The following is a 13,808-nucleotide window of genomic DNA, read 5'->3' as shown; positions in this document are numbered from 1 at the left end:
GTCCCAGTTCAGTTCAGTTCAGATTTTTTTTCATGTACCTGCGCATATGTACAATCATGCACATGCATCACTGCCTATTTCATTTCAACTATACATACTTTTGTGATAAGAGAAATTCACAGAGCTCAGAGCGTATTTCTCTGTTAAAAAGTCACCACACTAATTGTCTTTACTCATACTGAGTTTCCCTGAAAATAAGCCCTCCCCTTATAATAAGCCTAATTGGGCTTTGAATGCATGCATTAAACTAATCCTCCCGGACATAACCCCACCAAGTATATAAGTGCATATGCAGCCAGTCCCTGCCATTTCCTCTGGTTGCTTGCCACCTAAAAAAACACAAGGTGAGAACATGCCCCAGGCACCCCACACGCACCCCACCCCACACTTCTGTAAAGCTACTGATAATGGCTGCCGCAAAAAGAGTGACAGGCCTAGTGATGTGCCTTGCGCCTAACTCCTTGCCTCCTGCCACCTCTAGCAACTGTGGCTGCTTTTGCAGTTGCAAAAGAGGCAGGAGGTCCAGTGACGCACATTGCTGGGCCTCCTCAATGCTTGCCCTACATGCCCCTACCTACTGTTAATGGCCACTCCCACAACACCACGGTAGCCACCATGCACCTCCTGTCAGGCTGTCACCCTAATGGCCACTGCAAAAAGAGCAGCAGGCCTAGCAACATGCCTTGCACCTTGCGCCCATTTACTCCTGCAGCTGAGTGAAAAAATGAGAGGAAGAATGGGGAGAGAGAAAGAAAATAAAATAAAACAAAGAGAGTGAAAGAGAGAGTGAGAATGAGAGGGGAAAGAGAAATAAACAGAAATGAGAGAGAATGGGGAGAAAGGAAAGGAAAGAGCGAGAGGGAGGGAGAGAAATGAGAGAGAAAAAGAGAGAAAATGAGAAAAATGAGGAAATGATGGGGGAGAGAATGAGGGATAGGAAAAAGAAAATGAAACAGAAATGGAGGGAGGGAGGGAGGAAAAACCCATTTCCCACACACAGGGAAACCACAATGCCAAATCCCAACTACCACACCCCAGGGTTTTGGATTAATGGATTTAATTATCTAAAATGACTTTTATTTGATCCCCAGACAAGATGAGTTTAAAAAGAAAAAGCTACTCCATGGAATTCAAGAAAGGAATCATGGAAGATTCTCAGAGCGAGAATCTGGCAGCTTTCTGCAAAAAGCAATAGCAATAGCAATAGCAGTAGACTTATATACCGCTTCATAGGCCTTTCAGGCCTCTCTAAGCGGTTTACAGAGAGTCAGCATATTGCCCCCAACAATCTGGGTCCTCATTTTACCCACCTCGGAAGGATGGAAGGCTGAGTCAACCCTGAGCCGGTGAGATTTGAACCGCTGACCTGCTGATCTAGCAGTAGCCTGCAGTGCTGCATTTAACCACTGCGCCACCTTGGCTCTAAAAGATGATGTTGGATCTCCATATGGTCCGAAAATGGAGAGTAGAGTATGATAACCTCAGTGAACAGGTACAAGAATGGTAAGAAGCGCAAGTGTGGATCAGGTCGGCAGCCATTATTTCCTGAACTTGAAGACAGCATCTCTGAATGGATTGCTGACAGAAGAGCAAAGGCTTTAGTTGTATGTAGGACTGTTATTTAACCATTTGCCCTTGCAATGGCACCACAGTTGGAAATTACCCAGGAACAATTCAAAGCCTCTCAACACTGACTGGATAGCTTCCTTTAGTGAGAAGTTCCACCTCACCATTCAAGCTGGAAGATGGTGAACTTGTCAAATGGGCACTTGCATTCAAGTCGCTCACTGATGTCATTGACTTTTCCAAATACCAGCTATTGAACATGATCGCCATGGACAAAACAGCAGTGTTTATTGGCCAGGAGCTCAAACAACTATTGACCAGAGGGGTGCTACATCAATTTATATCCCTTCAATGGGATATGAAAGTACATGTGTGATGTGCACATTGGCTTTTCATATGGATGCAACCAAAGTCACACCGCTAATAATAAGCAAGAAAAAGAAAGACAAAATTGAAAGGGTTTCATGGATTTATGTCCTTGAAACTGAAAAGGTCTGGTTCACCCAAGCAACTATCAGGAAGTGAGTGGAGCTAATGATCCCACTTGTTGTGCAAGGTGGCCAAAGAGGCATGGTGATCTGGGACTCAGCCAGCACTCACCCCTGCCAAGGACATGAAAAAATGTCTTGCCCTATACAGGATTGATCAAATTATGATATCTGCAGGAATGACTGGCTATCTCCAGACATGAACATCGCTATTAACAAGCTGTTCAAGGATCATCTCCACAGCCAAATAAATAAATACAATGAATACCGAATGGTAAGAAACCAGCAAGGGAATTTTGAAGCCTGGCCTGCCAAAGCTTGTGAATTGTGTTATGTATTGAAAATGAGTAGTTGAAGTTCTTACTCAAGTCCCCTGTTGAGATGGGAAAATCATTTATTCTGATTGTGTTGACTGGCTGACACCTCCTATAAAGAGAGTACTGTCAGCCAGGCTATTGAACTTTGTTACCACTTGAGTTAATAAACTGGTTTGACTGAAGATCACTCTGGCCTCAACTCTGTTCTTCATCCAGAACTTAACACTGGTGATGAAGGTGGGGTGAATGGAAACTGATGCTGCAAAAGAGCTGATCACTGAACCACTCAAGAGCTGAAGTCACCGGAGACGATCCATCTTTTGTCACCGCTCCATTGACCATAGGCTCATCGACCCAGATTGCTGGAGCTTGCAACAGTCTGTTGGAAATGGCTGCGCTAATGATGTTTATTCCATACAACTCATACATTGCTCACTTCGAATGTTTCCTTGAAGCCAATGAGTTTACAGAAATCTTGGATGACAGGAAAAGGGCATTATTCCTAAGCTTCTGCGGCCCAGACAGCTTCGAGATGGCCAGGGCTCTCCTCGCTCCTTTGCTCCTTCAGTCAGTACCATGGGTCACACTGCAGAACAAGCTACAGAATCACTACGCACCCAAATCTTCATGAATTGCTCACTGCACACTTTCCATCATTGCAAATAGGCAGAGGGCAAATTCATCAACAAATACATTGCAGTCCTTTGGAAGGCAGCACTGTATTTCAAATTCAGAGACTTAGATGACCTTCCTTTGGACAGAGTGGTTCGCAGAGTGAGGAATGTCAAGTCACAGTGGCGTCTCCTTGCAAGAACAGACCTCACCCTACAGATGGCAGTCAATGAGGCACAAGCAGTCAAAATGTTAAATAAGTCAACGGCTGAGATCCAGAAATCAAACAGCCCACCAGCAATTGCTGTACACCATGACAATGTGGACCATAAGGAATCAATGGATGAAGACGAGAACAACCATTGGCCCAAATGTCACAAAGAGAAAAGCATGACCACAGAAAAAAAGCAAACAGCATATGTGGGTTGTGGCGAAAATCACCCGCAAGCGCGTATAAATTTAAGAACACAATCTGCCAAAGGTGTGAGAAAAAGGGACATTTGGCTAGAGTTTGTCATGCCATCCAACCAACAAGACAATCTGCCCCCCAAAGATCACAATAAAAACAACACAATATGGAAAAGGCTGTGTCACCATCTCCAAGGGCGTCTGCCAGGCAGAAACAGCCATTGGGCAAGCCAGCCTTTCCTATGTTAAGAAGATCCATGTCACTGTCATGATTCAGGGTTCCCCTTGTCACATGGAAGTGGACACAGGATCTTCCATGACCATCGTCTCCTAAAGCACCATAAAAAGGACTGGTGCCAAAAATTTCTAAAAGACAGCTGAAATATTGCCATCTTCACCTCTGAGACTACCAAGGGAGCAGCATTCCTGTCATCGGAAGTGGAACCTTCCAAATAGCATTCAAGAATTTTGTGGGCCCCCTGCAAACTGATCATGGTGGATGACTCCCTACCAAGTCTATTGGGACTAGACTGGTTCTCCTCCCTGGGTCTGGGAGTTAGTGGCATCAACTCCATCAGATATTCAGATATTGAGACTTTGACCTAGGAGTTTGTTGACATTTTTGAAGGAGACCTGGGCACATATACAGGTACACCCATATCCTTTAACCTTGACCCAAGATTGCTCCAATCCGCATTAAGCTGTGACGAGTACCATTTGCATTACGCTCAAAGGTGGATGAGAAACTGGACAAGCTCATCACCCAGGAAATCCTGGAACTAGTCAACCATGCAAAATGGGGAGACTCCAATGTGACTCCCATAAAACTGGATGGCTCTGTCCATATCTGCACAGACTATAAATGCACTTAAAACAAGGCGCTGCAGCAAAACGCATACCCGGTGCCAATCATTAACATCATCTGCATTCTCTGAGTGAAGGGAAGGTCTTCTCTAAAATGGACCTGGCCCAAGTTTACCAACAACTACCCGTTGATGATGCAACAATCGAAGCACAAACAATCGTAACACATTGGGAAGCCTTTAAGTGTCGCCGGCTGCAGTTAGGGGTGAGTGTGACATCAGGACTATTCCAGAGCCTAATGGAGTGCCTATTACAAGGCATTCCAGGCATTGTGCCATACTTTGGTGATGTTTTAGTGTCAGTTGCCGATGACACACAACTCCTCAACTGTCTACGTGTGGTAGTCAACTGGTTCCAGGAAGTGGAAGAAAGAAAAATGCAAGATTTCTGTCCAACAGGTAGAGTTCCTCAGATACCTTATTGATGTCTCAGTGTTACACACCACAAAGGCAAAGGTCCAAGCCATCTAGGAAGCTCCAACACCCAGAACAAAATTAACTCAAGCATTCTTGGGGCTCCTAAACTTTTATAGTATTTTTTTGCCACACAAGGCTTTAGTAGCTGAGCATCTTCATCAATTGGTAGACAAAAAGACATATTGGTCCTGGGGCCAAAAAGAAGCCACTGCATTCTCAGCTGTCAAGGACCTATTATCCTCTAACAGTACAATACAATGAGAAACCTTCCCTTAGTTCTCACCTGCGACACTTCCCCACTTGGCATGGGAGCAGTCCTGAGCCACTGATTCCTGAATGGGACAGACTCTCCAATTGCATTCTTTCTACGAACTTTGTCATTGGGTGATTGAAACTACAGCCAGTTAGACAAGGAAGTCTTGGCTGCGGTCACAGGAGTCAAATGCTTCCACAAATATCTATACGGCAGACGCTTCAACCTTATGATGGACCATAAACCACTACTGGGCCTACTTGCTGGGAATTGACAGATGCCTCATGTTTTGTCCCTTTGCATGAGGCACTGGACAATTTTTGTAGCAGCACACAACTACCATCTCATACATCAACTGGGTAAGAACCTGAGCCATGCTGACAGCCTCAGCCAATGCCTGCTTCTGACCATTATAGAAGACCTGACCCAAGCAGACTCTGTCCTTGACAACTTGCTATCCAGCCTCATTATAGTGGCAGAGGTCACTGGACCCCTCCCACAAAGACCAGGTAATCGCCCAAGTGCTTAACTGGGTGTAGAGGGGGTGACCAAAGGGACCAGTCAATGCAGAGCTTCTGCCCTTCCACACTAGGCAACATGAACTGTCAGCTCAAAGGTGTTGTTTACTTTGGGGAAATAGAGTCATAGTGCCACAGATGCTGTAGGCCACCCAGGTATTGTAGAATGAAGAAACTCACCTGTAGCTATGTCTGATGGCCCAACATGGGCAAAACCATTGCTGAATGGGTCATGTCGTCAGCCTGCCAATAGTCAAGACCAGCACCCCATCCACTCCTGCACATGAATGGGAAGCACCCAAAACACCCTGGTCAAGAATCCATATTGACTTTGTGGACCCCTTTCAGGGACAGACATTTATGGTGGTTGTAGATGTATACTCTAAGTGGGTGGAGGTTGTGCTAATGACAACAACCACCTCAGATGCTGTGATCAAGACATTCCAAAAATGTTTTGCATCCCATGAACTGCCAAACATACTAGTGTCAGACATGGGCCACAGCTCATGTCAAACCAATTCGAACTGTTTCTGGTGGGTCATGGTATCTGTCATGCCCTGGTTGCACCATTCCATCCTGTCAGCAATGGACAGGCAGAGAGAACGGTATGGTCAGCAAAAGAGGCACTGGCATGAATGAGCCTGGTTTCTGAAGCAACAGCCACCAACCCACCTACTTCAAATGCTGAAATGACTGGACTGCATAGATTGGAGTGGATGCACTACTATCCCGCCTATCTACAAGATTACACATACTAAAGCATAAAATTAAATATGCAATATTCTGTCTTAGTGGGGAGGGGTGTTACATATTGAAAATAGTATTTGAAGTTCTCTCTCAAGTCCCCTGTTGAGGCGGGAAAATACTTTATTCTGATTGGTTGACTGGCTGATAGTCTTCTATAAAAGGAGTACTGTCAGCCAAGCTATTGAGCTTTGTTACCACTTGAGGTAATAAACGAGTTTGACTGAAGATCATTCTGGCCTCGACTCCATTCTTTGCCCAGAATTTAACAAATTGGGTCAAGAATGTGTGGGAGAAAATAAGTAATGCCTGTGTTTGCAAATCCAATAATAGCAGGCTACATGGACAGGAGGTACTCTTTTAAGGAGACTGCTATTGCTAAGCATGAGTTTTGAATAAAATGGGCTCACAAGAAACATAGACTGGAATTCAGGATGTGGAGAGTTTTGATGATGTTGTGGAAGATAATGACATGACTACCAAATTGGAATAAATTGTTGAGTTTGAATAAATTGGTTAATTTGAATAAATTAATGAATTTGAATAAATTGATTGTTGTACCAAACATGAACATTGTGGTTTCCTTGTGTGTGAGTTAGGGTTTGCAATTGTGGCTTTCCTGTGTGTGGGAAATAGATATCTCTTTCCCTCCCTCCCTCTCAATTTCTGTTTCTCTCTCACTTTCCTCTCTTTCATCCCTCTCTCAATTTCTCATTTCTCTCTTTCTCCCTTTTCTCTCTCTCACTTCTCTCGCTCCTCCCCTATCGTTTTTTTCCTTTCTCTGTCCCATTCTCCTTCTCATTTATGTTTCTCTCTGTCTTCTCCCACTCTTTTTCTCTCTTTCCTATCTCTCTCCCATTCTCCTCCATTTCAGTTTCTCTCTTTTTCCTCTCCCTCCCCCTCTCTTTTCTTCCTTTCTCTGTACGCATTTCTCTTTCTCTCTCATTTCTCTCCCTTCCTCCTCTCTTTTCTTTCTCTCTTCCCATTCTCCCTCTCATTTCTGTTTCTCTCTCTCTGTCCTCTCCCACTCTTTCTTTTTCTTTTCTTTCTTTTTTCCCTTTCCTTTCTCACTCCCCATTCTCTCACTTTTCGGTTTCTCCTCTTTTCCCCCTCTCTTTCTCCTTTTCTTTCCCTTCTCCCCATTCTCTCTTTTTCTCTCCCTCATTTCCCTCCCTCCCTCTTTCCTTTCTCTCTCCCCATTCTCCCTCTCATTTCTGTTTCCCTCTGTCCTCTCCCTTTCTTTTTCCTCTCTCACTCCTTTCCTTTTTCTCTCCACATTTTCTCTCACATTTCTGTTTCTTTCTTTTTCCTCACCCTCTCTCTTTTCTTTATTTCTCTTCCTTTCCTTTCTCTCTCCCCATTCTCTTTTTCTCCCTTTTTCCTCTTTTCTCATTTCTCTCCCTCCCCCTCTCTCTCTCTTTCCTTTCTCTCTCCCAATTCTCCTTCTCATTTGTTTTTCTCCTCTTTTTCCTCTCACTCTTGTTTCTTTTCTTCTTTCTTTCCTCTCCTGCTCCTCCCCCCCGCTCTCTCTCTCTCTTTTCTTTCTCTCAACCATTCTCTCTGTCATTTCTATTTATCTCTTTTTTTCTTTCTGTACCAGCCAGCTTTGCCAGTATGTCAAACCTTGTGGCGGTGGTGCAGTTTGTGTGTGCAATGGCACAACAAATCTTGCAGAGTCCTGCTTCAAGAGGCAGCAGCAGCGGGACATCTCGAAGCGAACAGCGATGAGCTGCTAGGGTTGCAGGGTCTATTTTCAGGAAAACATGGTACAACTAACTATAATTGCCTGGCAAAATTAAATCCCAAATTATTTTAAAAGATTTTCAGGATTGTTTTTCTTGGCTTCCAATTATATTATAAAATGCCAGTATGTTCAACCCAGTTCATTTCTTACCTTGCCAGTTATTCTGTTCCACGCAGACCTACACAGATAGACCACTAGCCATGCAGAATGAGACAAGCTGCTTGTTCCCATTGGATGCTTCCACTTCCTCATGGATGAGAATATTAAGGGTTTTCCTGTACCAAAAGTACTGAGTGGGGTGTTGCTTTCTCACATTCTTCCTCATAGTTTGTGTGGTTATATTCAGTGACAGCTTGCCCATGGCAAAGGATCCTTCAAGGATGAATCACACATTAAACCCATATTGATTATTCCCAATATTGTCAGACAATCCAAATAAAAAGGCTGCAGTACAAGATATGGGGAAGATGGGTATGTGGTTAAGCGCGTGCCACCGTGTTTAATCCCCAATGTGAGAAATCACCAATGACAATTTTCAGGCCAGAACGATAGTATTGTAAATACTTAACATTTCAAGAGCAGGAAGTATTGTACAGAGCAAATTAATTCAAAAGGGCATAAAGAAAATGCTATGGGTTTGACCACTACCTTTAGAAGAAGCATTGGAACATTCACACTGGAAGTAAGCAATCTGCTGCTGGGTTTGCTTCATTCTTGTTTACAAAAAGATTCTTATGTACCCATGTGTTCCTGGGAGACTTTGCCAGATCCTAGCTATGTAAAGTGTAAAGATCTTGACATAATTTACTATCAATCTTGGGAATCTATGTAGAATTATATCTATAATTAATAAGCAACAGAAAACTATATAGACAAATTGGGAGCTGCTCCTCTTCAGTGACAAGCACTTATATTACATGAACAGGGACCTGAAAAACCTGAAACATTTCTGGAGCATAATCAGTGGTTTGAGGTGTTTTTTTAAAATAGTGTGTCATGATTAGAGAAGAGATATTCAGTCAGGGATTGGGGGAGGAGGTCAATTTGTACGAAAATCTATGAATTACTAATGAAGCTTTGAGAGATTAACATATTGATACTTAAAAGAATCTTATTGTTCTCAGGCCTTTCCAAATGTATTCAACTTTGCTACATTTGTTATTTTTAAATTATTTGCCACCATCTTGTATCCAATGCTCTAAGAGGTTTACAACATGAAAAACATGAAAACATAGAAATGTCCATTATACAACAGCAGATAAACCATTAGCAATCCTAAAGATAAAATGGCAAAGAAGGGTGCTGGACATATGGGATGTGGACGGTGGCATTGAACTTAGTCATCTGCCTCCAGTATGAAGCTCCACCCATGGGGATCCTAAACCATTTGGCAGAGCAGGTCTTCAGGCTCTTGTGGAAGGTCAGGAGCCAGTCTCACGTCTGGGTAAAATGTTCCAGAGGGTAGGAACCATGGCAGAGAAGACTCTAATCCTGGATCCCACCAGCTGAAATTCCTTGACTAACAGGCTCTACAGTATGTCCACTTTGCTGTTGCTGGTAGGGCAAGCCAGTCTCATTGGGTGAGATGGTTCCTCAAATAGCCTGGAGTCATGCCATGCATGGCTTTAAAGACTATGACTAAGACTTTGAACTGCACCCAAAGCAGACTGGCAACCAGTCGTGAAGCAGTGGTGTAACATGGGCAACTCTAGGGGTCAAAGAACTGCCCATGGGCCACGTTCTGCACCCAGCTGTAGCTTCCAAATGCTCTTCAAGGGTAGCCCCATATAAGTGCATTGCAATAGTCCAGATGTTAGTGGATAGGCTTGAATGCCGAGTGCAGGGATTCTTGATCCAAGAAAGGCTGCAACTGGTGCACAAAACAAAGTTGTTCAAGGGCTCTCCCAGTCACTTTTGTTTTATCTTTGACCTATATGTGTGCCACATATCCCATGCAGTTTTGTATTGTTCCCAATGTTTTCAATACTTGCCAGAGAGAATAAATGCAAAAAGGAGGACTAGATTGTTATACGTTTGAGGAGCCTTGGCGTTCTCTGAACTTGGTTGCTTGTTGACATTCATTACTCAACAGGTAACATCTAAAGATATGAATACAACATTTTGCCACTAACTGACCATGTTGTAAGAGCTGTTGCACATTTGCTGTTGTTCTACAGAGAAAAGGATTGCTAGTTCTTTTCTATTAAGCTACTGACAGTAGCTTAAATATTTCATTAACCATTGATGATACAACCTAGTTGGATAATAAAATGTTTACAAACAAACAACCCAGTTCAGAGAGCATCAAGGAATTCACAGCTTAGCCATTTTGTTATAAGCTTGCTAATAATAATCAGTTCTGTAATCAAAATATTCCAAGGAATTGTTATGAATTATTATTTAAGTCAAGATGGCCAGCATAAGTATATATGAATTAACATTGGTTGTTTTACTCTACTAGAATCTCTAACAGCATTCAAACTATATGGAAAATGGTGAAATATGCTGAAAGAAGGCATTCTTCCTCAACTGTAAAGTAAATTGAGATTTTCCACATTTTGTACCATATGAACCTATGTCCTGCACTGAAATAAGCAAAAGTAAACATAAGTTTTAGTCTACATCGAAGGAAATAAACTGAACAGGAGTGCATTTTTATGATAATGCTCTGCATTTCTCTCTCTCTCTCTCTCTCTCTCTCTCTCTCTCTCTCTCTCACACACACACACACACAAACACCCACAACACCACGATGTCAGCCTCTGCTTTGCTGTTGCTTTCGGCTGCCATGAAACGGGGAGGGAGGGCATGGTATTTGGGAGGGGTTACTCATTGTGCTGGAGGAAGGTTCTGGAGCTCAGCTGCCTGTCGGACTACGCATGCGTGGGAGATTCCCGCCAGGACTAACGGAACCGACATTCCATCTTCGTGATGCCTTTTGAAGTTATCTCACACCTGACACTTGGGAGAATTATGATTGGACTGTAACTGTGATGCCAAGGGGTGGGGAATGGGTTATTCTATATCAATCGCTTTCGTGCCTAAATAATCAGTCTTCGCTTCGCTATGCCTTTAATCATTTATAATTAGTAAAAGTACACTTGATTTCTACTCATGGAGTCTCGTGGTCTTCTTTCCTAATTATCTAATGGAGAGGTTCTGACACACACACACACACACACACAATAGATACTGCTATTGCACAGCAAAGTGAGAGGTCATGACAGTTATTGCAGGGAAGTTTTTTGTTTGGTCATATATTCCGATTTCATCTTAGTGCACTCTGAACAACCCAAGTCCAAGAAATATTATGCAATTAGAATTTTTGTGTAGAACATCATAAAATGTTGCCAAAACCTATCAGTAAAATCCAATATATGACTTCAGGGAGAGATTATTTTGTTTAATTGCAAAATGTATTTATTTCACTGTTATTTCAGACAGCACTGGTTATGCATTACATGGGCAGATGTTGCATACCAGATATTTGCTGTCTTCTAAAACCAATCCAAAATGTCAATGGAGCGCTGTATCCTGTAACCAGAGAGGTAGGATATGCTCACAACAACCTAAAGTAGTCTGCAAGAGCTGGACAGATTCCCCAACCCAGATAAGGTTAGTAATCACATATTCAGCTAATTTTGCTAGAACCAGTGGCATCTGCAACAAACCACAATGACATCAAACATGAGGTTGTGTGCAATGATTCCATTATGCAAATGCCACAATTATGTACCTGCACCACAATGTCTGCTACAAGTAGATAAGTCATAGAATTTGCATGATGGCATTATCATATACATGTTATTGATAATTGTCCCATCTTTGTCCCTTGTGAAGACATATAGCTAGATCACACTCATGGCAAAAATTCTGCCAGTAAAAGATGGACAATGATAATTTAAAGTGAAATACACATAAAGCTGCCTCAGTTGTGGGCTGAGGAAGCATAACATAAAATAATTATTGTTGACTGCAGTATGTTTATGCCACAGTGAGGAATATGAAAAGAAGCCCTTAGCAATACAACACACACACTCTCTCTCTCAACCTGTTCAGTCACAACATCCTACAAGAAAGGAAGATAACTGACACATTGCTGAAGTTCAAGACATTGTTTGACCCACCTGAAATGAATGGAAAAGATACCAAAATGCCCAGCCATTTATAACATTGTAGTACATGGAGAGGAAAAATGACACAAAACACTGGCAATTCCTGAAAACAAAAAATAAGTCAGGCAAACATAATTAATTGATCATTTTAACACCCCCTCAGAAAGAATCAACAGAAATGTGGATGCTTTCAAACAATCTCAGATTTTTTTAAAGGTCTCCGTACAAACTTTAAAAAGATGTAAGTGACTTAAGAATTGCTTTAACAAATTGACTGCTTAAAACAGTTTACAGAATAACAGAGTTGGAAGGGACCTTGATGGTCTTCTAGTCCAGCCCCTGCTTAGGCAGGAAATCCTACACCACTTCAGACAAATGGTTATCCAACATCCTCTTAAAAACGTCCAGTGTTGGAGCATTCACAGTTTCTGGAGGCAAGTGTTCCATTTATTAATTGTTCTGTCAGGATTATATTTGTACAGCTCATGCAGAAGCCTTAAATTAATGGTTGCTCTAATTAGCAGCCCAGATGTAGTGCTTACACTCCTGAGAAGGTTTGATACAGTGCTGGCACTGTTATAAAGCTTGCAGCACTTCTAATGAATCATTTTTGGGAGATGTACAGTCTTAATCTAACTAATCCCCTCCTTTGCATATTTTCTTGTAATTATTTCCATGAGACTTTTCACATAAAAAGAACACCCAGAGTGAATGATAGGCCATTAAAATAGTAGATTCTTCTCTATCATTCTATTTTCTGGATTTTATTGCAAATTTTGGTAGCAAAAGTTTGAAATAGTGAGGAAATGGAAGAGGAAGCATTTTCATTAGAGAGAGAACTATAGGATCCTTCCTGCAGGAAATGGCAAAAAAAAACCCTAAAATTTTTCAAAGGAATGGAATGGAATAGTTGGAATCTTGAACAAAGAGCTTTTCACATTGCGACAATTAATAGCCTGCACCGCATAGAACCAAATGAATCCTCTCTACTTCTTTCCAGCAAATCAATAATTTCTGTAAAATAGTGCCATTTCTTCATGGATGAGTTGACCTGGCCAAAAGCATTCCAATCAACACCTTGTGGATTGTGTTACATAATGTTAGAAGGCTAGTAGCTTAGGGCAGGAAAAACCATTCTAAAGATAAGTAAGTTGTACCTAACCTTAATTCCTCCTCTTCATAATTTATACTGTTATAATCAGTTAGCTCAATTGCTTGCCTTAGCCAGTCTTACCTGTGTCTTTTCATGACACCTCAGATTGAAAGGGTCAACTGCTCTTATTCATATCTTAATTACTGTGTGCCTACATCAGTTTAAAGTTAATTTTCCCATCCATTAGATCCAAATGTAATTATAAGGCTGCCAAGGATTTGACTGGCAAAAATTGCTTATTTGAAAACATTTCAAGATTTTCCTGAATTAACAATTTAAAATTTAAAAAAGATTGATTATAAATTGACAGGATGGAAATTGTACATGTAGATTTTTTAAAAGAAAAAAGCATTGTTTGTCCTTCCCTTCATCAAAGCTTGAGTTGCAAAAGTGAGAACAAGATGTCTACAGACTTATTACAGCTAGACCTCGTCTTACAACCACAACAGAGCCCAAAATTTATGTCGTTAAATAAGAGATTTGTTAAGTGAATTTTGTCCGATTTTACAACTTTTCTTGCCACAGTTGTTAAGTGAATCATTGCAGTTGTTAATTTAGTAACATTTGTTAAGTGAATCTGGCTTCGCCATTGACTTCGCTTATCAAAGTC

General features: G+C 41.7%; 1 protein-coding gene across 1 annotated transcript in view; it reads right to left on the bottom strand.

The window, feature by feature from the left end:
- The window catches only part of SLC6A20 (solute carrier family 6 member 20), a 66,227-nt gene that overhangs the window by 44,117 nt on the left and 8,302 nt on the right, over positions 1-13,808 (bottom strand). Inside the window, 7 exon segments of the mRNA XM_032238033.1 lie at positions 8,081-8,136; positions 8,139-8,175; positions 8,178-8,228; positions 8,230-8,278; positions 8,280-8,302; positions 12,058-12,134; positions 12,137-12,148. Of these exon segments, the coding sequence (XP_032093924.1) occupies positions 8,081-8,136; positions 8,139-8,175; positions 8,178-8,228; positions 8,230-8,278; positions 8,280-8,302; positions 12,058-12,134; positions 12,137-12,148 (305 nt within the window).

The sequence above is a fragment of the Thamnophis elegans genome, chromosome Z, assembly GCF_009769535.1.
Source record: "Thamnophis elegans isolate rThaEle1 chromosome Z, rThaEle1.pri, whole genome shotgun sequence".
Lineage (NCBI taxonomy): Eukaryota > Metazoa > Chordata > Lepidosauria > Squamata > Colubridae > Thamnophis > Thamnophis elegans.
The sequence above is the reverse complement of the archived record's forward strand: the minus strand, read 5'-3'. Positions and strand labels throughout refer to the sequence as shown.